Raw genomic sequence first — 23,952 nt, 5'->3', positions numbered from 1 at the left:
CCCACCCACGTCTCTGTCTTCACACCCACATCTATTTCTTCACACCCACGAAATAATAGCAACGTACATTACAATGACTACAAATCACCCAGCCACAAATATCGTGTACTGTTAGTGCTGGTGAAGTAACATAGTAATAAATGTGGCATAGGGGGGTGGGGGTGACTTACAACAGTTATTTCGGAAACAATGTAATTAACGTAAGAGAGAAGTCAAAACTTAATTTTAAAATAAGCAAGTTTATAATATCCGACAGACTAGCCATGTGTCTCTTCTAAGGCCATGGTATCTTTAATCCAAGATTTGAAGGAGGTCACTCGTGTGTGAAAACTTGGAAGTGCTGGCATCGCACAGCCGAAGCCCCATGCCACTATCCCAATTTGGTACCAGCGTCCACTCACCTCACACATCAGTGGCCCACCTGAGTCACCCTAGGGAAAAAATAATTACAATTTGTTTTAACAAAACTCAGCGGGAAATGATAGTGTCGCCGTTGACATTTGATGAAGAAAAACAAAATTGACATTATTCAATGAGGAGCGATTTTATTTAATTAAGCTTAATTAAATTGACAAGATAAAATAGGTTTAATTCAAACTATCTAGTTCCACGTGATTTATTTAAACTTAAACAAAGTGTAAGAAAGTTTCTTTGTGCTGATAGAAAACCATGAAACATTCCTTGTTTATTTTATTAATATTTTAATTTATATTTTAATTATCTATGCTAACCATAAAGTCTCGAGTTCGAATCCCTTGATATGCACTGGTCAGGAAACATTTGAACTCAACTTCATCTGCACAATGGATTGCAACGTCTAAAGTGGGATTTTTACTTTTATCATGTTAGATACAGTCAGAAAATGATGTAAATTGTACCAGACTTGACTAATGTGTACCTATTAACTTCCTGCTGTTTTTATAATGGAAATGATTGTACCTCACATGCATCCTGAATATGAGGAGTATCTCTATCGGGTTCTATTGTGCACGCCATAGTATGTAGATTGGAGATGTTTCCTATCATCACTTCAAAGAACAGGCTGCATTCCTCTGGGGACATTACCCTCAGGGTCACCGAATGTGGGTAGCGACTACCTGGAGCTCCATACTCTGCCGTTTAAAATTTAGATGAAAAACGTAAAGAAATGTCTTCAAAACTATTTAACTACTAGCCATGGGTGCACATTTCTCGAGAATTATAGGCTTATATGTTTTTACTGTTATACTTATTTGGAAAAACAAATGTATAAAATAGTTATTAGTCAAAACGCTGTGTGTTTTACTATACGTTGAACGATATTAGTGACAAAACAAAGAAATAACTAAATAGCTAAAAATCCGACACATTTAAAATAATATAGGCTACCAATACCTATAAGAAATAAACCGGGAGTGATCTCCCCTAAACTTTCTCGAATATTCTTATATAAAATAACAGGGGATGGGAACTCGGGCTTTAGACATGATTTTTAATCCATTTTAAATACTTAAAATTTTAAAAATAGAATAAAATCTCTTAGACAAATTAATTGCACACCAAGTGAACGCCAAATAAAAAAGCGCATAATAGTGCGCAATATTATTAGTACTTTTAAAATTTACATTAGTTTTTTGAGAAATCGGAAGTAGCGTAAATTACTACTTCCGGTCAACGGAAATTACTCAAAATTTAACAGAAGGTAGAGAATTAGATCTTTTACTTACATGTGAAATTTCATTTATCTATCTGAAATAGTACTCAAGTTATAGGCTTTTGAAAAATTCAAAGTAGGAAAAGTACCACTTCCGGTTATCGGAAATCGCTCAAAAGTTGATACGGATCTACGATTTTGATAAAATACTTATATATGAAAAAAATTCATCAACCTAGCTGTAACGGTACTCAAGTTATCGTGTTTACACACGGACAGACAGACAGACACACAGACAAACATACGGACAAGATTGCAAAATTATGTTTTTCCGTATCAGTGAGGTGTAAAACGTCGAGATTTGTAAAAAATCTCGATTTTTTTTTTTGCACGATTACAAGACTTTCTCTATACTTCGTATATACGAGAAAGTAAAAAATTAAACCTAACTATATACATTATTAGTCTATACAATACCTTATTAAAAGCAAACACTGATTAGGAGACTTGAATGATTCATTTAGAAACCCGGCTGTTAAATGGTCATTATGTTGGGTTTTTTTTAAAGTAATTTTTATTAGTTTGACTGAGAAAATTGTATACGTACTTCTTGATAAGTATACTTATAGAATCTAGATCTAAATCAAATTAGAGTGAAATAGTTCATTTCTTTATTTTCTAAAATTGGAAGATGAGGCTTTAGTGTTGTGTTCTTTCCGTAGTTTAAACATGTGGCATGTGACGCCATTGATTATTGCGTTCTTGTCACAACTATAAATAAAATTTCCGGTTGCATTACTAGAAATGTGTTTCTACATTCGAATATTGCTTTATTTTTACTTTCTCGTATATACGAAGTATAGAGAAAGTATTATAATCGTGCAAAAAAAATAAATCGAGATTTTTACAGATCTCGACGTTTTACACCTCACTGATACGGAAAAACATAATTTTGCAATCTTGTCCGTATGTCTGTGTGTGTGTGTGTCTGTGTGTCTGTGTGTCTGTGTGTGTGTCCGTGTGTAAACACGATAACTTGAGTACCGTTACAGCTAGGTTGATGAAATTTCATATATAAGTATTATATCAAAATCGTAGATCCGTATCAACTTTTGAGCGATTTCCGACAACCGGAAGTGGTACTTTTTCTACTTTGAATTTTTCAAAAGCCTATAACTTGAGTACTATTTCAGATAGATAAATGAAATTTCACATGTAAGTAAAACATCTAATTCTCTACCTTCTGTTAAATTTTGAGTAATTTCCGTTGACCGGAAGTAGTAATTTACGCTACTTCCGATTTCTCAAAAAACTAATGTAAATTTTAAAAGTACTAATAATATTGCGCACTATTATGCGCTTTTTTATTTGGCGTTCACTTGGTGTGCAATTAATTTGTCTAAGAGATTTTATTCTATTTTTAAAACTTTAAGTATTTAAAATGGATTAAAAATCATGTCTATAGCCCGAGTTCCCATCCCCTGTTATTTTATATAAAAATATTCGAGAAAGTTTAGGGGAGATCACTCCCGGTTTATTTATTTTATTTTTAAATAAGATTTAGTTTACACAATTAGGGGTCGTCCATAGATGACGTCACACTCGTAGAAGGGAAGGGGGTCCGTAATTTTGTGACGGTGTGTGATGACGGGGAGGGGGGGGGGGGGTGGTTCAGATATTGCGACGTCACACTTTTGCATTGTAAAAAAAAGCAATGTTAGAAAACGAATTTTAGACGTTATTTCGCGTTTTAGAAAACTGTTTTACTAATTTGCAATAGGAATTGATTAAAATACTCTATTTTGACAGAGTTCAGACACGATTTTGGAATAATATCGATGTTTTAAGAAAAATTCAACTGCAATTTTGAGGGGTTGTAGGCTATGGCGTGACGTCATTTTAGGAGGGGGGTCTGGCTTTTTGTGACGATGTGTGATGGAGGGGTGTGAGAGGTAAAAATCGTCTGAAGAGCGTGATGTCGTTTATAGATGACCCCTTAATCCATTAAACATTATTATTTTAAACAAAAGTCCGTATCTTTTAGTTCATAATTTATCGTTGAAGATACTGATCTCTTAGGTTCGCAACATGCGGACAGAGAGAGAGAGTGAGAGAAAGAGAGAGAGAGAGAGAGAGGTGCACACATATTTTAGGATATACTTGAATTAGTTAGTCATAATTTAACATGTGGGTTGTGGTGGAAGGTAACCATAAAATTGCCACCTCTCTCAAGTTGTCCCCATCCTGTAACAGTGCATCGTCTTTCATTGTAAAACAGCTGCGACTCATCTAAACAAATTGGAGAGGTGTACATGGTGTAACGGACTGGTTCATTGAGGTGGACGAGGGCAATGTCCATTAGGTTTTGACTCAGATTATCTGAGGATTAGCAAGTCATGTTAATGGGTAACAATTAAATATGACAGTTTTTTTATAATTAACCTACTATAGAATGAATGACAAGCACTACGTTTCCGACCTATAAATGGTAGCTGCACTGCTCATTTAAAAATAATAACTCATAAATAACAGCTTAACTTTTCTCACTTCGAAAAGGCAGTAATAATTTGGTGATACACAAAAGACAGCTGTAATTTGCAGAATTAGAAATGACAGCTGTACTTTGCTGACACACAAATGACAGCTGTACTTTGCTGACTTACAGTTGAACTCCGGGTGGATGTACACTTTTTCAATTAACCTCATCTGGACTCTTTCGTTCTGGTCATCAGCGAGGTCATGTAGGCCGAAGTAAACTTTCCAGTTGCTGACATTGGAGAGGCCATTGATATTATCGTCCCTGTAATAGGAAGGCAACATGTTATCATTTGCACAGTTCTGGTTACCAGTCCGAGTAATGTAAGTAGTTTTCTCCCTCAAGAACGATGGTAAATTTTTAGCCGTGTGATTGCGTGTTTTAGTAACAGATAATTATGTTATTCTGATAAACAGCGTATTATATTAGAGAATGCGACAAATGCCCGAATGGACACTTGCCCGAATGCGAAAAATGCCCGAATGGACACATGCCCGAATTCGACAAACGCCCGAATGGACACTTGCCCGAATGCTGCAAATGTCCGAAAGCCACTTGCCCAAAGGCCGTTTTCCCGAAAAATGTTAAAATTATATATTATCATTTTTCGGGCAAGTGTCCATTCGGGAAATCGGCCTTCGGGCAAACGTCTTTCGGAAATTTGTCGTATACCCGACAAAAACTAATGCGGAGGAGGGGTGTTGCTGCAGCCTTTTGCTTTAGAGAATGCAAAGTAATAATGCAATGATGCAATGAATAGCTTAGTTCTAGATCTTACTCACGAGAAGCAGTGGGCAGCAGTCAAAACCCAGCTGGGTGAGATTACAGATCCTCCGCAGACATGCTTGTAGCCCGAAATTCTAGTAAAATTAACTACCCTGTTTGTGAAATTAATTATTTTGCAGTTTAATTTACATAAAACAACACAGAACTATCCTAAAATATAAAAGCCTATGTGCGCTCTTCTCTCTCTCTCTGTCCGCAATATTTTTTAGGCAAGTTGATTTGTAGAAACACGCTTTTTACTTCACTATGATTATTTTCTTTTAATGTACAACAATGAACAGCTTTTTAAATGAGTAAATTTAGATACTTTTCCGAATGGTTAAAGTATTTAAAGTATTTATTTTCAATTTCAATTTCAAATTTGTTTTTAGTCATGTAGGGGTGAGTGGGTGACGGTGGACGTTCTCTTTTTAAAAAATATAAGGAATACTGATGTCCTATCATAGTTCTCATCCTTTTTACTTTCTCGTATAAACGAAGTATAGAGAAAGTCTTGTAATCGTGCAAAAAAAAAAAAAAACAACAACGACATTTTAATAAATCTCGACGTTTTACACCTCACTGATACGGAAAAACATAATTTTGAAATCTTGTCCGTATGTCTGTGTGTCTGTCTGTGTGTGTGTGTGTGTGTGTGTGTGTCTGTGTGTGTGTGTGTGTGTAAACACGATAACTTGAGTAGGCCTACCGTTACAGCTAGGTTGATGAAATTTCATATATAAGTATTTTATCAAAATCGTAGATCACTATAAACTTTTGAGCGATTTGCGATAACCGGAAGTGGTACTTTTTCTACTTTGAATTTTTCAAAAGCCTATAACTTGAGTATTATTTCAGATAAATAAATGAAATTTCACATGTAAGTAAAAGATCTAATTCTCAACCTTGTGTCAAATTTTGAGTAATTTCCGTTGACCTGAAGTACTAAATTACGCTATTTCCGATTTCTCAAAAAACGCATGTAAATTTATAAAGTGCTAATAGTATTGTGCACTTTTATGAACATCTTTATTTGGCGTTCGCTTGGTGCGCAATTCTTTTTTCTATGAGATTCTATTCTATTTTAAAAAGTTTAAGTATTTAAAATGGATTAACAAATCATAACTATATTCCGAGTTCCCATCCCCAGTTGTTTTATATAAGAATATTCGAGAACGTTTCGGGGAGATCACTCGCGGTTTATTTACTTCGTTCATAAATGTAATGTTGGAATGGATTGCCTTCAAAACAATTAAGTATTACTCGTCAACTTGCTATGCACCACATAGGCCGTTGATTCCGATTTTAGCCTTCTTTCCTTTCTGGATTTGCTTCCATTGCCTAGGTCCATCTAGGAACAAACTACAAGACAGCAGTGATTAGATTTGGAAGTTTTCTCTCCTAGATAGGCTCAGAGTTTCTTCCAGACATCTCCAGTCTACCGCCCCCACGAACGAAATGGAATTTATATAGAAAATATTTACTTTTAACAGTGTCCGCACCCCCCCCCCCCTCCCCCCGAAACTTTTAGTCCGCCCCCCCCCCCCCCCGGCATCTCCAGTCTACCGCCCCCACGAACGAAAAGGAATTTAGATAGAAAATATTTACTTTTAACAGTGTCCGCCCTCCCCCCCCCCCAACCCCCGACCCATGAGAAAAAAAATCTGGAAGAAACACTGGATTGGTTGCTGTCCCCAGCAATTGAGCGCCATCCTCCCGGGGGTTCGAAATCGAGATTTTTTGGTTTATCAACAGTAAACTTTACCGTTGTTAAACGCTGGTCCTATTTCACATCTGATGCTTGATACTGTCTTTACTGGCACAGGTGTAGTAAAGGAGGAAACTTGCCAGAAAACAGCGCAACCCCCAACGGATATACATCTGCAAGCTCATACAAGGAAACTGATGTTCGATCAGGAAATTACTTTGGCGTGGGTAGCGGTACAACTGCTGTCTAACACATCTGTCTTAAGAAGTTACGTACAACTAAATTACAACCTGGACTGCGACGCGTCGGTCATAACTGGTTATTCGTTTCTTCATGCGAGATCGGTAAGTGTTAGGTCTCAGCCATACAATGGTTTGGTCTCAGCCATACGCCTTTTAAAACGTATTACCAGCCTATTCCTTAAATAAAACGTCAGGCCCAAAGCCATACGCCTACTAAAAGATATTTTAGATAATTTACATTTAATTATCATATTATTTAATTTCAATTAACCAACATACAAAATACTATTTTAAAATTAAAAGGAGATAATGTCATAGCTTATTTATAGACTATTTTACATCAACGTTAGCTACGACTTTTACATATTATTTTAATCTTAACACTTTAAACGTACTGTTATTTTGTTATTTGACCACACAGAAAAATTATAAATAAAAGAGAAAAATTGTTTTGGAAAAATAAATGCCTTTCAAAAACTAGAGACGTCATGTGTAGAATGTCTAAGCATGTTTGATTTTAATTATTAAAAAGGTGAAGTTAAAAATACCCCTTCCATTTCTCCGAGACTAAAATTAAATATTTTTGTTAAAAGTTAATTTTACCACAGAAATAGTTTTTCTTTTTTTTTTATAAAATTGAAAATTAGAAACCATGATAAAAAAAATTAAAACTGTAAGTAAATTAGCCCTCCAATAGGGTAGCAATTGTTACTAATGTAATGGATTTTTATCAATAACTCTTTCTAAAAAATCACTGTATATTTAGACTTTATAATTTCACATGTATATAACAGGTAGCCACATGTTTTGGACAACAATTTTTGAATCCAATGAAATGGGGATTTCGTGTAATATTTTTAAAAAAATGTTTATTTGAAAAGGCAAACAAAAAATTCTCTTTTTTTTTCAGATAAAAACTATCATTTGCACTTAATTAATACGCCAGGAGTCATTATGTCAAATTGTTGTTTTTTTGGATATGCGCCATTCAAGCCAACCAATAACAAACAACAAGGCAGCTGTTGTTTGATTGTGTAGTTTTCTCTTCTAGAAGAGTGGCTGTCCCCAGCTAACGAGCTTCATCTACCCGAGGGTTCGAACTCGAGACTTTTCGTTTTAGCAGCCATGAGCTTTACCGGCTTGACCACTTCAACCCTTAAAGGACTAAAAATCTTGTCTTAAAATAATATTGACTTACGGCAGGTAGTGAAGAGAGACAAGCCAAGGCCATTGCCCAAGTGTGTTAAGCTGCCCATTGATAACACGTTTGCTTCTTCCATGTACAGCGGAATATTTTATGCCACATCCAGACGAGTCTGAAAGCCAGGTTTTTTAAAACTATTAAAATACTTGGTTACATTTATCTTAGTAATACAAATTATGATTTCAAAAGTACTTTAAATATTTACTTTAACCAAAAGTTAAAGTGCCCTCTCCGGTGAGACAAACGTATGGCAGATAATGTTTGGTACTTTTGTTATCTGGTAATTTTTTTTACATTCCTAGATTCAAGACTAATATCCAACAGAACTGCACTGTGTGCTATTGATTCTAGCACTAAAAACTTAATAGCAGAGTTCAAAATTAGGGTTGAAACGGAGATCTGTCAAAATCTCCTTTACTGAGTTTTCGTTTTGACTACCATCTCTGATTAGCTGAAAATTAATATTAATCTCTCCCATTTTTAAAATGTACCACTTTTTAAAAATCTGCTAAAGTTCAGCTATCTTGATGCATTTATTTTTCATTTTCATGTAACTTTCTAACAATACACGCTCTAAATTTATTTTATTTTCATAGAGATATCCCTGGGCTCTTATATATATATTATTACTGAAAAAAATCAACTGCGGTCTGTATTCAATCAGATATATGTGTAAAAATTCTGAACTGATCTTCAATGGGGTTTTAAATATCTCGACTAACTAAATTTTCTCATCAGCCATCTTGTTTTTCCGTTATTAATAAGTTATAGTAAAAATCTAGAATTCTAGATTTCAACAAAAGTAACAGCAACACATCGAAAAAAAGGTGGTGCAATGAGTTTTTTTTTTTTTTTTTTTTTTTTTTTTTTTTTTTTTTTTTTTTTGCTAAATTTATAGAAAAGAACTACCCTAGATTCATAATTTTTAAATTTTGATTTCTTTTTAACAAAAATTTTAGATAACATTTTTAATATTTTTTTTTCATTTTTCATAGAGCTCAAATATGACCGTATATTTTAAATGAAAAATAAATTATAATAGATTGACGATAGAAGCATGTGGTTGTATATAAAACGTTTATTGGGTCTAACTACATGGTGGTACCAGCAAGAGGAAGGAAGTGGCGAGAGACAACTATTTATAAACATGTAAGGGACATCACTCAAGATAACAATATAAATATAATACTAATACAAGAAGAGTGAGTTCCCTTGACTTCACAAGTCTCACAATTATCTCAATCTATTACATAAATCTTCTTCTATTAAAGCTGGAAGCAAAAATTTGGTATTAGTGGAACATTTTCTTTTAACAAACTCGTTTAGTTTTGTGATGAAATAGTCAAAATAAAAATTTCATGCTACAAGTTGGTTTAGGGCAAACTCTTAACCATCGACATTTACAAAACATTTTAGAGGTAATAGCCATTAAGCATGTCAAGAATAACTAGAAAAACACACTGTGACTTACTGCATCTATTCGTATAGATCTTTCCGATGGTTTCTCTGTTTGAGGACATCACGTACAGACATTTGACCCTAATTGGGTAACCGAATTCAAGAATCTGCCATTTCGATTTCTGGTTATCCGACGTGACATTGGACTGTATACCAGACAGTTTAAAAACAGTTGAATGTATGGTTGTTAGCAAAATATTAATATATTTATTCCTTATTATTTTGTTAGAGTTTAGGCTAAAATTTAGGAAATAAATCTTGATATTACTCGTAATTGAGTTTTTTTTTTGGGTACGGCCTTTTTTAATGAATTGCCAAGTTTACAATCGCTAATTAAGTTGTTCATTTAGTTCTGGTGACCGTTTTTATAGTTTAAAGTAAGCAACAAGTGCAGATAATGCTTGTCTGATCAGCTGGCTGATACCTGACAGGGGGAGCCAGTGAAAATTAACAAGATCCATTTATATTTTTAAAAAGTATATAAGTTGAAAGTATTTTAGTAGTTTTTTGGCTGATCGCCTAACTTCCAATGCTTCATAGTAAGGTTATTGTTGATGACCATTTTTACACACTAAGATTTGAAGTAGGCCTATGACCGATCGTTTTTGTATGAGTAGACTAACGCCTTTAATGGACTTATGGCTTATGAACTAACGTTTTTATACGCGTTTATTTAGTTAACTGTGACAGTTTGCTTGTTGGTGGGTTGTGGGTTTTGGAAAATCTTGTAACTTACTTTTAACCCAGTTCTAATCCATTGGTTTCATTCAAACTTGATGAACATGCAAGAGTATCTATTTTTGAAACGTGTTAGCAATTAGGTTATGTTACGTTTGAGTTTAGTTCAACTCAGAAAACGATTCGTGACAATCTTCAGTGCTTGTATTTGGCCTGAACTCTCGACATTACACGGTAGCCCTCACCCTAACCGCTACAAATTAGCCACCTTACAATTATTCACTCCAGCTTTTATTTCTATCTAACCTACAACTGACCCGTTACAGGTTAGTCGTTAAAGGTTTAATTTCTAAATAAAATACTAAATTCAATAGTAATATAGAAGATAACAATATTAAATATTATCTATCGCTCGATAAGCTAACCGGTGAAGTGAACTGCTTATCACTGCTGAGTGATTTCTTGCGAGACATTGGACGGTGGACTAAGAAGAATAATTCTCTTTCAGGATTAGTATTCTACTGATCGTGTCTCAAAGCACATATTTTTGTAGCAGCTAAAATAGTGTTAACTTAATTTAAAAAGAATTACTAACAAGTGAAAAATAGAAAACCCTTTTAATTATAAACGTTCAATGCACTGGAAATTAGTAAAACATCTGGTCGGTAAAATATCTAACAGATTATCTCAGGAGCGACCACATTTTTTAAATAAAGAAAATGAAGGTTGTTTTATTTGCATTTAAAACTTATTGTTGAAAATGTTTTAAATTAGTTTTATTGTATTAAAATAATGATAATATCTTTCAATAGGCGTATGGCTTTGGGCCTGACGTTTTATTTAAGGAATAGGCTGGTAATACGTTTTAAAAGGCGTATGGCTGAGACCAAACCATTGTATGGCTGAGACCTAACACTTACCGATCTCGCATGAAGAAACGAATAACCAGTTATGACCGACGCGTCGCAGTCCAGGTTGTAATTTAGTTGTACGTAACTTCTTAAGACAGATGTGTTAGACAGCAGTTGTACCGCTACCCACGCCAAAGTAATTTCCTGATCGAACATCAGTTTCCTTGTATGAGCATGAAGACGTATATCTGTTGGTGGTCGCGCTTGTTTCTGGCAAGTTTCCTCCTTTACTACACCTGTACCAGTAAACACAGTATCAAACATCAGATGTGAAATTGGGCCAGCGTTTAACAACGGTATAGTTTACGATTGATAAACCAAAAAATCTTGATTTCGAACCCTTGGGAGGATGGCGCTCAATTGCTGAGGACAGCAACCTATCCAGTGTTTCTTCCAGACTTTTTTCTCCTGGGGGGGGGGGGGATGGGCGGACACTGTTAAAAATAAATATTTTCTATATAAATTCTATTTCGTTCGTGGGGGCGGTAGACTGAAGATGTCTGGAAGAAACTCTGAGCCTATCTAGGAGAGAAAACTTCCAAATCTAATCACTGCTGTCTTGTAGTTTGTTCCTAGATGGACCTAGGCAATGGAAGCAAATCCAGAAAGGAAAGAAAGCTAAAATCGGAGTCAACGACCTATATGTTGCATAGCAAGTTGACGAGTAATACTTAATTGTTTTGAAGGCAATCCATTCCAACATTACATTTATGAACGAAGAAAATAAACCGGGAGTGATCTCCCCTAAACGTTCTCGAATATTCTTATATAAAACAACAGGGGATGGGAACTCGGGATATAGTTATGATTTTTAATCCATTTTAAATACTTAAACTTTTTAAAATAGAATAGAATCTCATAGAAAAAACATTTGCGCACCAAGCGAACGCCAAATAAAGATATTCATAATAGTGCGCTATATTATTAGCACTTTATTTTGAAAGAAAAGAAAATAAAAGGATAGAAACTCACGACAGCCTATAAGATCAAGTCTCAAAGCTGCTCTACTCCCTGTGTAATTGGTAGGGACAATCTTTAGACATTTGACATACTCCACCTTCTTCATTGGAATAGTTTTTGGTATATCCATCATCAAGTATTGTACACTGTAGTTCTGTGGAATATTTCTTACAGATGTTGTTCCCTGATTACATCTGGACACCACAACAATACTATTAGGACATACATGATATGATTTTACCATTAGCATACCCACAATTTATGTGTAGGAGTAACTAGAATCGGATTACAATTTTTACAAAAAGTTAAACAAGTTTTCATATTCTTTTTGATAAAGAAACGTATCGCTGAATGGAAACTAAAAAAGAACTACATCGAAATCAAAGTACTTTAAATGTTTTAATTCATTGCTGATACCACCACACCCTTCTACACACACACATAAAAATATCCTGCATCAATTTTATTTAATACGCCACGGCTTTCAATACAACTTAGTCAACAGTAGGCTTATTATAAATTCTTTTAGACGCACACTTAAGCCAACCCCCCCCCCCCCCCACGGATTTGGCAATACTATGTATTGATTATACTCTTGAAATAGACACTGCATCATAGTGGACAGCATAAGGTAAATAATCTATGTGTAATAGGTCTTTATTAGTCCAATCGCTCCCGTGAACAGAAAAACTAGTTTTTTAAACATGTTTTATTCTGCAGTGTCCGACAAGTTTTCCGACTTAAGATTTTATAGGGATAATTTGCATAATATACATATATCATAATATATAACGTGCAGTTTGGTATAAAAGTGTGTTCAGAGTTTCTTCCAGGCATATCTTCGGGGGGGGGGGGGGGCGGAGCCCTCCCAAAAAAAGTCTACCCCCCCCCCCCCCGGAGAAAAAAAGAAACACTGAATGTGTTTGTGCTAGCTCTAGTTGTAACACAACCAAACCATGCTGGTTTTAACTTAAAGTTCAAAAGAGTAACGCAATTAGTTGTTTACGAAAAAAAAATGGTGTTGGATGATACAAAGTTGACTGAATTAAATCTCATGGAGCTCTCACTTGTGAATCGTATGTAGAGCAGTCGTACGACGTCTGCAGCACAAATCCCGTCACACGACTAGTATTTCCCCGCTCGCCGTCAAGTCGAAGACTAGTCAGTAAAACTGGCTGGGATATGTTGATCTGCAACGTAACAATCAGAGAGAATCACGTTTCACAAATGATGGTCTTGCATTGTTTTACTTTATAATTTAGATCCTATAACAGACTCCTAACATAGCAACGTTTTATTATTTTTTTTATTGTTGACTGGTTGTATTGTGCCATGTTAAAATTAAACATCATTTAAAAAAAAACTAATTATAAGCTTGCATTGTGTTTCTAAGATCGTTGTTTTGGTAAAGGTGTTACTGATTTTTTATGCTATCAATTAGTACGTAAATGCTCAGCAGCAAATGTATTGCTTAGTTTGTTTTGTGTTAACTTAGTCACCAATATAATGTTTTTTTCGCCATGCAAGATCTATTATTGTAGTGAGACCAACAATTACCAGAAGTTTTTGGTGGCATACGTTAACTAGACTACACCTGGGACACAAAAGGGAAGACCAAGCACCAATATAATGTTTTTTCGCCATGCAAGATCTATTATTGTAGTGAGACCAACAATTACCAGAAGTTTTTGGTGGCATACGTTAACTAGACTACACCTGGGACACAAAAGGGAAGACCAAGCCACAGTTCATAAGACAGAGATAGATGTTTAAGAAAAGCAACGTCACACTCCCATTTTCTTTAAAGTCATTAGTTACCTCAATAGTCTTCTTCTTCTTCTTCTTCGTTCTTAATTTTTGAATATGGTGGAGGATTCAGACAACAAGTCCAACTTCGTGGACAAACCGGACTGTGGTTTCCAGTTTGTCAGGTGTCCCATATATTTTTTCCCTGAGTGGGGTGGGCTGGGGCCAGTGTCTGCCTCTTGCCTGGCTATACAGAGTACATTCTTGGAGTACGTGCTCTGTGTTTTCCGGGGCCTTGCCACAAGGGCACATTTCGCTACACCCAACCTTCAGTTTTTTGTGCATGTGTTGATTTAGTCTGTTGTGGCCTGTTCTGAGTCGAAAGATTATGTATTGTTGTTTTCGTGTTAAATTGTAATAGCCGTCGTCTTTAATGTAGTGAGGGTGTGTGACAGACCACATTTGCGTTTGTTTGTTTTTAATTATTCTTTTTATTTCTTTTGGGTGTAGCGAAATTTCCGGTTGTGGTTTCTTTCCCCCAATTTTTGCCAGCTGGTCTGCGATCTCGTTACCCTGGATCTGGCAGTGGCCCGGGATCCACTGCAGCACAATTTTGCTGCAGGTATTTTTTAGCCTCTCTAGTGCTGTCATAAGTGTTTGAATATAGGACTCCGGATTTTGTAGGGATTGCAGGACTGATTTGGCATCTGTAAGAAATACAATCTGACTATTCGGTGATTCAGGGTGTTCTGACAGGAGGTTTGCTGCGTGTTCTAAAGCTTCTTTTTCTGCCCTAAAATTGTCGGATAGGCTGCCTGTGGCTATTGCCTTTTCCAGGCTTTCACCGCTTGGCCATTCAATAAGGATGCCAGCCCCGCCGTTTTTTGTGGCATCTTCAGCTGAGCCATCTGTGAAAACTCTAATCCAGGTGTTGCTGGGGTACTGATCCTTAATGTGTTTGTTTGTTATTTTCTTAAGTTCTTCTAGATCATAGTCAGATTTTTTTCCTATGGTGTCTATTGAGTCAATAATGGTTAAGTGACAGTGGGAGATCCAAGGCGGGGAGAGGTTTTGAGTTTTTATTGCTTCAGGAATGATATTTTCGATTTCATATTTCTTTTTCAGATTCTTTGCTTCTTTGATGAAACTTGTTCTTTGTAGTCTGGTTGATGGACTGGGTTTCTGGAGTTTTTGTTTTAGGTTATGGTTTTCCAGTGCCTCTAGCTTTGTGTATTGAGTGAGGATTTTTGATTCTCTTCTTTCATCTATTGAGCTAAGAGCGGCTATTTCCTCCATAGCTTTTATGGGTGTTGTTTTCATGGCTCCTGTCATTATTCTCAAACCAATGTTCTGAACTTTGTCAATTTTGCTAATATTTGTTTTTGCTGCTGAGCCCCAAGCCGAAGCACCATATTCTAACGTAGGTCTCACATAGCTGGTGTAGGTTTTTTTCAGGATGTGGTGATTTGCTCCCCAGTCTGTTCCTGCCAGTTTCCTCATTAGATTAAGTCTTTTGATCCCATTACTTTGTGTGTTTTCTATTTGTTTTCTCCAGGTAAGTCGAGTGTCAAAAGTGACTCCTAGGTATTTGGGGTGGTCATTTTTTTCTAGCTCTTGGTTTTCTAGGGTAAGTTTCATTTTTTGATGTTTAGTTGATAAGGTGAAGATTGAATAAGTTGTTTTCTTGGTATTGATGGATAAGCCCCAGTTTTTGGTCCATTTGCCGAGCTTGTCAAGTGTTTCTTGAAGACGAAATTTTGAGGTACCAATATATTCCTCTGTGCTGATTAGTGAAAGGTCGTCTGCAAACATGCTTCTTTTTACTCTCCTTGGGATGTTTTCATTTAAGTCATTTATATAAATGAGGAAGAGAGTAGGAGACAAGACTCCTCCTTGAGGGACTCCATTTTTTATAGTTACTGTGTGACTTCTTTTTCCTTGCATGGAGACTGATGCTTTTCGGTTGCTTAGGTAACCTTTTATCCAGTTTAGCATGTTATGAGATACTTGATGGTTTATTAGCTTTAGAATTAAGCCTTGCTCCCAAACCTTGTCAAAGGCTTTTTCAAAGTCGACCCACACTATTGAGGTTGGTTTTTTTTCTTGAAAGCCATCTTCTATTTCCTGAGAAATGAAGGTGATTTGGTCTTCAGTAGATCTGCACTTCCTGAAGCCTGCCTGTTCGTCTGCTAGTAGATTGTTCGATTCTAGAAACCAGGTCAGTCTGTTGTTTACTACTCTTTCCATCAGTTTACAAACGCAGCTTGTTAAACTTATTGGGCGATAGCTATCGACTTTGTTCCTGGGTTTTCCTATTTTTAGAACAGGTATCATGATTGCTTTTTTCCAAATATTTGGGATTTTCCCAGATTTCCAGCTTGCATTAAATATTTGGAGCAGTTTTTTCTTAGCATTGGGGCCCAGGTGCATGAGCATATCATTTGAGATTTTGTCAGGGCCTGGAGCTTGCTTAAGTTTGAGGAGCTTCATTGCTTCTCCGAGCTCCTTCTTGCTAATTCGAGCTACCATTCCAGTGGAGGAGGGGGGAGAGACTTTCTGTAGTTTTTCTTTAACTTCAGTTTGATTTTTAACCTCTTCTATTCTTTGGTGGCTGATATTTATTTGTCCCACTTTGCTGAAGTGGGTTATAAATTCTTTTGCTGCATCCTTTTCTGTTTTGATCGTGTTTTCAATGTCGATGACTATGGGAGTAGCTCTGTTTTCTTCTTGGTTTAGCCTTTTTGCAATACTCCATAGTTTATGACCATCTCTATCTACATTGAGGTGTTCTGTTTTTTCTTGCCAGCTTTTCCTCAATGCAGTTAGATACTTTTTTCTAAAAACTGCGTTTGCTGATTTTAATTTTATGTTATTTTCTACTGTGGGATTTTCCTCAACAATATTTCTAGCATCAATTGTCTCGTCGTGGAGTATCTGGAGGTCTGGAGTCCAGTTTGGGATATAATTTTTCCTTGCTCCCCTTGGAATAGATTTTTTGGCTGCTAACAGAACTGCTTTTGAGAAGGCTGTGTATGACTTGTTCACCTGTTTGGTTTTACAGTTGATTGGTCTTGTGTAGGAGTCTGTGAGGGAAGAGAAGAGCTCCCAATTTGCTTTTTTGTAGTTCCATCTAGGGCGGGGGTAGGCTTCAATAGTGTTTTGGTGGTAGAAGTGGGACGGAAAATGGAGGGACATTTTGACGCTATATTTGAGAAATAAAACTACGCACCCTGTGTTTAATTACGTGTAAAGATAATGTAAAAATGCTTTTTTGTTATTAAAAATACGACGCCTTTGTATTTTGAATGTAACGAATACTAATTTGCAATGTAAAAAAGGGTTTTTAAACTTACTTTTTTATAACTTGAATAGCTTAAATAAATAACTTTTACCTAGCCGACAACCAGTGGCGTCGCTACAATAATACACACTCGTGACTACACATCAAACACCGCTACACAGATGACTACACACACAATGAACAACAGTAAACGCACACAATCTCCTTTGCTGACCTGAATAAAATTTTGACCATTCACAACTGGTTTCCAGGCGTTGGTGCCGTTAATTCTAATGTGACTAGCATTGCCACTGGTTGCTCTCAATTTAAACGTGAGGTTCCCAGTGCCTGTATTTTGTCCTAACCCCAGATGGTCTTCACACGGCAGCTGGATATAGTAGACATATCAATATTGTAATCTTTATATTTATATTTATATATTTATGTTTGTTTATGTTTGTTTATGTTTGTTCATGTTTATGTATAATGTTTATGTTTATGTTTAAGTTTATGTTTAAGTTTATGTTTAAGTTTATGTTTAAGTTTATGTTAATGTTAATGTTAATGTTAATGTTACTGTTAATGTTAATGTTAATGTTAATGTTAATGTTTATGTTTATGTTTATGTTTATGTTTATGTTTATGTTTATGTTTATGTTTATGTTTATGTTTATGTTTATGTTTATGTTTATGTTTATGTTTATGTTTATGTTTATGTTTATGTTTATGTTTACGTTTATGTTTATGTTTATGTTTATGTTTATGTTTATGTTTATGTTTATGTTTATGTTTATGTTTATGTTTATGTTTATGTTTATGTTTATGTTTATGTTTATGTTTATGTTTATGTTTATGTTTATGTTTATGTTTATGTTTATGTTTATGTTTATGTTTATGTTTATGTTTATGTTTATGTTTATGTTTATGTTTATGTTTATGTTTATGTTTATGTCTATGTTTATGTTTATGTTTATGTTTATGTTTATGTTTATGTTTATGTTTATGTTTATGTTTATGTTTATGTTTATGTTTATGTTTATGTTTATGTTTATGTTTATGTTTATGTTTATGTTTATGTTTATGTTTATGTTTATGTTTAAGTTTATGTTTATGTTTATGTTTATGTTTATGTTGATGTTGATGTTGATGTTGATGTTGATGTTGATGTTGATGTTGATGTTGATGTTGATGTTTATGTTTATGTTTATGTTTATGTTTATGTTTATGTTTATGTTTATGTTTATGTTTATGTTTATGTTTATGTTTATGTTTATGTTTATGTTTATGTTTATGTTTATGTTTATGTTTATGTTTATGTTTATGTTTATGTTTATGTTTATGTTTATGTTTATGTTTATGTTTATGTTTATGTTTATGTTTATGTTTATGTTTATGTTTATGTTTATGTTTATGTTTATGTTTATGTTTATGTTTATGTTTATGTTTATGTTTATGTTTATGTTTATGTTTATGTTTATGTTTATGTTTATGTTTATGTTTATGTTTATGTTTATGTTTATGTTTATGTTTATGTTTATGTTTATGTTTATGTTTATGTTTATGTTTATGTTTATGTTTATGTTTATGTTTATGTTTATGTTTATGTTTATGTTTATGTTTATGTTTATGTTTATGTTTATGTTTATGTTTATGTTTATGTTTATGTTTATGTTTATGTTTATGTTTATGTTCATGTTCATGTTCATGTTTATAATTATGTTTATGTTTATGTTTATGTTTATGTTTTTGTTTATGTTTATGTTTATGTCTTTGTTTATGTTTATGTTTATGTTTATGTTTATGTCTATGTTTATGTTTATGTTTATGTTTATGTTTATGTTTATGTTTATGTTTATGTTTATGTTTATGTTTATGTTTATGTTTATGTTTATGTTTATGTTTATGTTTATGTTTATGTTTATGTTTATGTTTATGTTTATGTTTATGTTTATGTTTATGTTTATGTTTATGTTTATGTTTATGTTTATGTTTATGTTTATGTTTATGTTTATGTTTATGTTTATGTTTATGTTTATGTTTATGTTTATGTTTATGTTTATGTTTATGTTTATGTTTATGTTTATGTTTATGTTTATGTTTATGTTTGTGTTTGTGTTTGTGTTTGTGTTTGTGTTTGTGTTTGTGTTCGTGTTCGTGTTCGTATTCGTGTTCGTGTTCGTGTTCGTGTTCGTGTTCGTGTTCGTGTTCGTGTTCGTGTTCGTGTTCGTGTTCGTGTTCGTGTTCGTGTTCGTGTTCGTGTTCGTGTTCGTGTTCGTGTTCGTGTTCGTGTTCGTGTTCGTGTTCGTGTTCGTGTTCGTGTTCGTGTTCGTGTTCGTGTTCGTGTTCGTGTTCGTGTTCGTGTTCGTGTTCGTGTTCGTGTTCGTGTTCGTGTTCGTGTTCGTGTTCGTGTTCGTGTTCGTGTTCGTGTTCGTGTTTATGTTTATGTTTATGTTTATGTTTATGTTTATGTTTATGTTTATGTTTATGTTTATGTTTATGTTTATGTTTATGTTTATGTTTATGTTTATGTTTATGTTTATGTTTATGTTTATGTTTATGTTTATGTTTATGTTTATGTTTATGTTTATGTTTATGTTTATGTTTATGTTTATGTTTATATTTATGTTTATATGGGGATGGTTATTTGCTAAGCCACCCCTTTTACTTATCATTTGGATCCGCCTATGCATGTTAAGCTTAACATTAAAAAGATACCAATGGTAGTACGACACGTATCATATATCGACCTTTGTAATACTTGCTCATTTCGAAGTTTTCTCGCTGTGGAATTTTAATTAATTACTCAGTAGTTTAATTAAATGTGTGGATTAATTGTAAAATGTTCTACCCAATGTTAAATCCTATATTACTTGTTACACAGAAGATTTATTAACTATAATTTACAAATAACTAAGTGGACGGACATTTTAGGTAGGTTATAATGTGACGTAGTGGCCGGCCATTATAGCCAGGTTTACTGGTGACGTAATAGACGGTCGTTGTTGCTAGTTTGAACAGTGACGTAACTTCTAGTTTAAAAAGTGCCATAGTGGACGGTCTTTACAACTAGGTTCACTGTAGGATTTGTTGACGGCTGTTATAGCTACTCTACCAAGTACCGTAATATATGACTGCTATGAGGCTGGTAAGTAGGTCACCAACATGTTCTACGGCTCTATAAAACCTGCATGAGCCAGATAACTGTTTATTGACCTACTTACCAGCCCTATAACTATATGTTATCAAGTAAATAGAGACCAAACAATCCAAGAATTTAGTGAAGTATTAAACACGTGGTTTATGAGTTTTGTAATAAAGTGTTGCTTTGAAAACAATATTTGTTCTGTCAGATCCGCAATAACAGTAAAACGTCCAATTGTTGTAATAAACCATTATTTAATAAATCCCAGTCCAGAGCTATTCTAAAATTTCAATAGCTTTCATAACTTGACTCTGGTTGGCTTTTAGCTACATTGCTAATGAGCAAGTGAGCATTAAATATATAAACCAGTGGCGTCGCATGGTGCGATACTTCGTGGTGTCAACCCCCCCCCCCCCAAGAAAGTATATATATATATATATATATATATATATATATATATATATATATATATATATATATATATATATATATATATATATATATATATATATATATGTGTGTGTGTGTGTGTGTGTGTGTGTGTGTGTGTGTGTTTGTGTGTGTGTCGGCCTACATAGACATATCATATAGATATATGTATGTGTGTAATCTTTAATCACTGCAGACTTAGTATTAAGGATGTTTATCTATAGTCTTTTAATAATAAAGCCTTTATAGTCATCACGTTTAAGTCATGGTGACCCCCCCCCCCCCCCCATCAACCCCACCCTCTTGTAATGATTGTGATTTGTACTTAAAAGACTATTTCATTTAAATTAATCACTAATGGATCTTGCAAAAAAATTTCTTCTGTAAATTTTGCTATTTTTTGGCTTTGTGTCACCCCCCCCCCTGAATGGTGTCACCCCGGTGCGATCCGCAACCCCCACCCAGCCCTCGCTACGGCTCTGATATAAACGTTATGTTAAGGTGTTCCCTTTGAATCCAGTTTGTGATATAAATGAAAAAACCTGCATCCATCTGTAATTAAAGCAATAGGATTTATAGTCTTATAGAGATTGAGCATTACTTAAACAAAATGAGTTTCCTGTCTAATCCCTGTTTGATTAAATACAGACGCAAATATTTTTCTGGTGAACAAAATATTCATACCTTATTCAACTGATTCACGAGCAAAAACAAACACACACACACGTACCGCAATCTTGCACATACGCACTCTGACACACTTGCACTTGCAATCAAACACAAATACAAACGAAAACACATCCCCAGCCAGTGAGGGATTAAGGGGGGGGGCTAATAAAGCAGCAGCCTGGGGACCACGATTATTTTTGTTCCCCACAATTTCTGTTACATACTATAATAAATTAAACTTGTATAAATTTAATTTTGTATACATTTTTATAATGTTTTCTCTTTATACTAGTTAAATGTAAGTTCGCTCCAGGCGCAGGGAGGGGTCGCTTCGTACGCCTCTGCACACAAGAGCTAGAAAAAGCTATTAAATCTCATACTAATAGAGAAATTCATCATTAGAATCAATTTTTTTTTAAAATTATAAAAGAATAAATGTGTATGCAGGTTGTGGCCTATCTGATCAGTGCTGCAAACTAACAACCACAACCAGGCGATCCCTTGACTCCTTCCAAACTAACTGGCATACACTGGCCTAACACCATTTCAAATGAGACACGACTAGGAGGGATGTAAATGGGAGCTTTTTTTTTTGAAAAAAAAAGAAGAAAAGAAGATGGCGCTAGATGTGGCACGTTGTAAGAATGAATCCGTTTGAAGTGGACACCTCATGGAAAAAGAAAATAGTAATGCCCATGAAGACGTTGAGGCGCACGGCGGGGAAGCAGCAGGCAGAAGCCGGACTGTGCAGGAATAGTGCCGAAACAAAAGTGGAGGGAGCATTTTTTGTGGCGGCCCCATGTGTCTTGAGGGATGGAGTGGTCTAGCGGTAGAGAGCTGGACTGCTAATCCATAAGTCTCGAGTGCGAATCCGAATCAGTAGACAGTCCTTGAGTCCACCCAACTCTGATTGGTACCTAACTCGGGTTAGGGAAAGTAAAGGCGGCTGGGCATAGTGCTGACCACACTATCTCTTCATTTGTCGAAGTCACAGAAACAAGTGAACTCTACTTCACTTGCCCCATAGACCGTCAGGTTTGAAAGGTAAACTTTACATGTGTTTTCGATGCACAAAGGATAAAATAATGATAAGGCTGGAGTTGAATTTTAGAAAAAAAAATTGTTTTATACATTTTTATAGGCTGTTAAAAAAACATTTGTTTTCTACACCCTCTCCCAGCAGCCTCCTTCATACAAGAATTAAAAATGATTAACCAACACCTATCCACTTCGTGATATATAATCAGGACAAGGTAACTAAAATTTAATTAACATCAGGAAAGCGACGTAGCCTTCTTTGAAAACTACATATACATGATACACGCATAACTCATCTCAAACACAAACACAGTCTCGTTTTGCACGATCAGACATATAAAACACACGCACACACACACTTGACAAACATTGACACATAGATGAGCAACGACTTACAAATGGTGTATCATACACACTCTCATACACAAGAGGTAGCTTACGCAATCAAAGTCTTTGTTTCAAATTACTTAATTACTTACTTCAGACGCTGGTGTTAAATTTAACATCCATAAACATAGAAGTAAAAAAATTTCCTTCATCCTTCTATTTTGCGGGTTGTTTTTCTAAAAAAAAATTAAACACAAAGTCGCATATGTATAAAAATCTTTCTAGATACCAGAGCTCTCCCTCTCTGGTCCAGATGGGAAGGAAATGGGATTAAAATCATAAAGCGATCGAAGAAAATGCAGAAAAATTCTGTGTATCTGATGTGATAAAAAATGGAGTTGTAGAAGAACCAACTGTATTGACTGTATACTGAGGATGATAATTAAACAAAGACGGTACAGATTTATTTGGGCACGAAAATCTCTCTGTGTTTCATATTAGGTGTATGGGCTTTAAGAGTTGCTTTTACAAGCCACAGGGACGGCGATGCCCCTTAACGCTTTACCCTGTTTTCAGGTGCCAGTGTTTCTTCCAGACTTTTTTCTGCGGGGGGGGGGGGGGGGGGAGGGGCATTTGAAATTTTCGAGGGGGGTGGGGGCGGACTAAATTTTCAGGAGGGGGGACACTAGTAAAAGTATATATGTTCTATATAAATTCCATTTCGTTCGGGGTGGGTGGACTTTCTTCGGGGGGGGGGGGGGGGGGGGGGGAGGGGGACTGCCCCCGCCCCCCCACCCCACCCCCCCACCCCACCCCCTCCCAGAACAGATGCCTGGAAGAAACTCTGTTAGATGCAACTACCTCGCAGGATATGCCATTACTTGAAAGCTCTGTTTTACTTCCATTCAAGAAGGTTAGATTAGGATGAGATATTACTTGAAAGCTCTGTCTTACTTCCATTCCAACCTCCGTTTCTATATCCTTGTTATCAAAGGCTCCTGTTGTACGTTAGATTACGCCATACATTAAGCTCTCACTGAAACTAAAGTTTGTCTTATAATTTATACTCACGCGTTGTATAAAACTGCAACTCAATGTCGAGTTATCTTCAGTGAGAGTGAAGACAGGGGTTCAAGTTCTGTAATGGCTTTCTGTGTCATCATCAGCTCATTTGGTCCTTGAATATACATGGGATTACAAGGCGCAACCGTCCTATCGTCTTTCAA

General features: G+C 35.2%; 1 protein-coding gene across 1 annotated transcript in view; it reads right to left on the bottom strand.

Moving 5' to 3' along the window:
- Positions 1–257: 257 nt before the first annotated feature.
- The window catches only part of LOC131949305 (transmembrane protease serine 13), a 66,146-nt gene continuing 42,451 nt past the window's right edge, over positions 258–23,952 (bottom strand). Inside the window, exons 3-13 of the mRNA XM_059311124.1 lie at positions 17,357–17,509; positions 13,163–13,285; positions 12,108–12,249; positions 11,145–11,371; positions 9,560–9,692; positions 8,083–8,200; positions 4,952–5,047; positions 4,297–4,433; positions 3,857–4,012; positions 940–1,112; positions 258–431 (exon numbers count right to left, since the gene is read on the bottom strand). Coding sequence (XP_059167107.1) covers positions 258–431; positions 940–1,112; positions 3,857–4,012; positions 4,297–4,433; positions 4,952–5,047; positions 8,083–8,200; positions 9,560–9,692; positions 11,145–11,371; positions 12,108–12,249; positions 13,163–13,285; positions 17,357–17,509 — 1,632 coding nt within the window. The remainder of the gene's footprint in view (positions 432–939; positions 1,113–3,856; positions 4,013–4,296; positions 4,434–4,951; positions 5,048–8,082; positions 8,201–9,559; positions 9,693–11,144; positions 11,372–12,107; positions 12,250–13,162; positions 13,286–17,356; positions 17,510–23,952) is intronic.

The sequence above is a fragment of the Physella acuta genome, unplaced genomic scaffold, assembly GCF_028476545.2.
Source record: "Physella acuta isolate Inbredline_101_S28 unplaced genomic scaffold, ASM2847654v3 ptg000688l, whole genome shotgun sequence".
NCBI lineage: Eukaryota > Metazoa > Mollusca > Gastropoda > Physidae > Physella > Physella acuta.
This window is presented reverse-complemented; position numbering and strand designations above follow the sequence as displayed.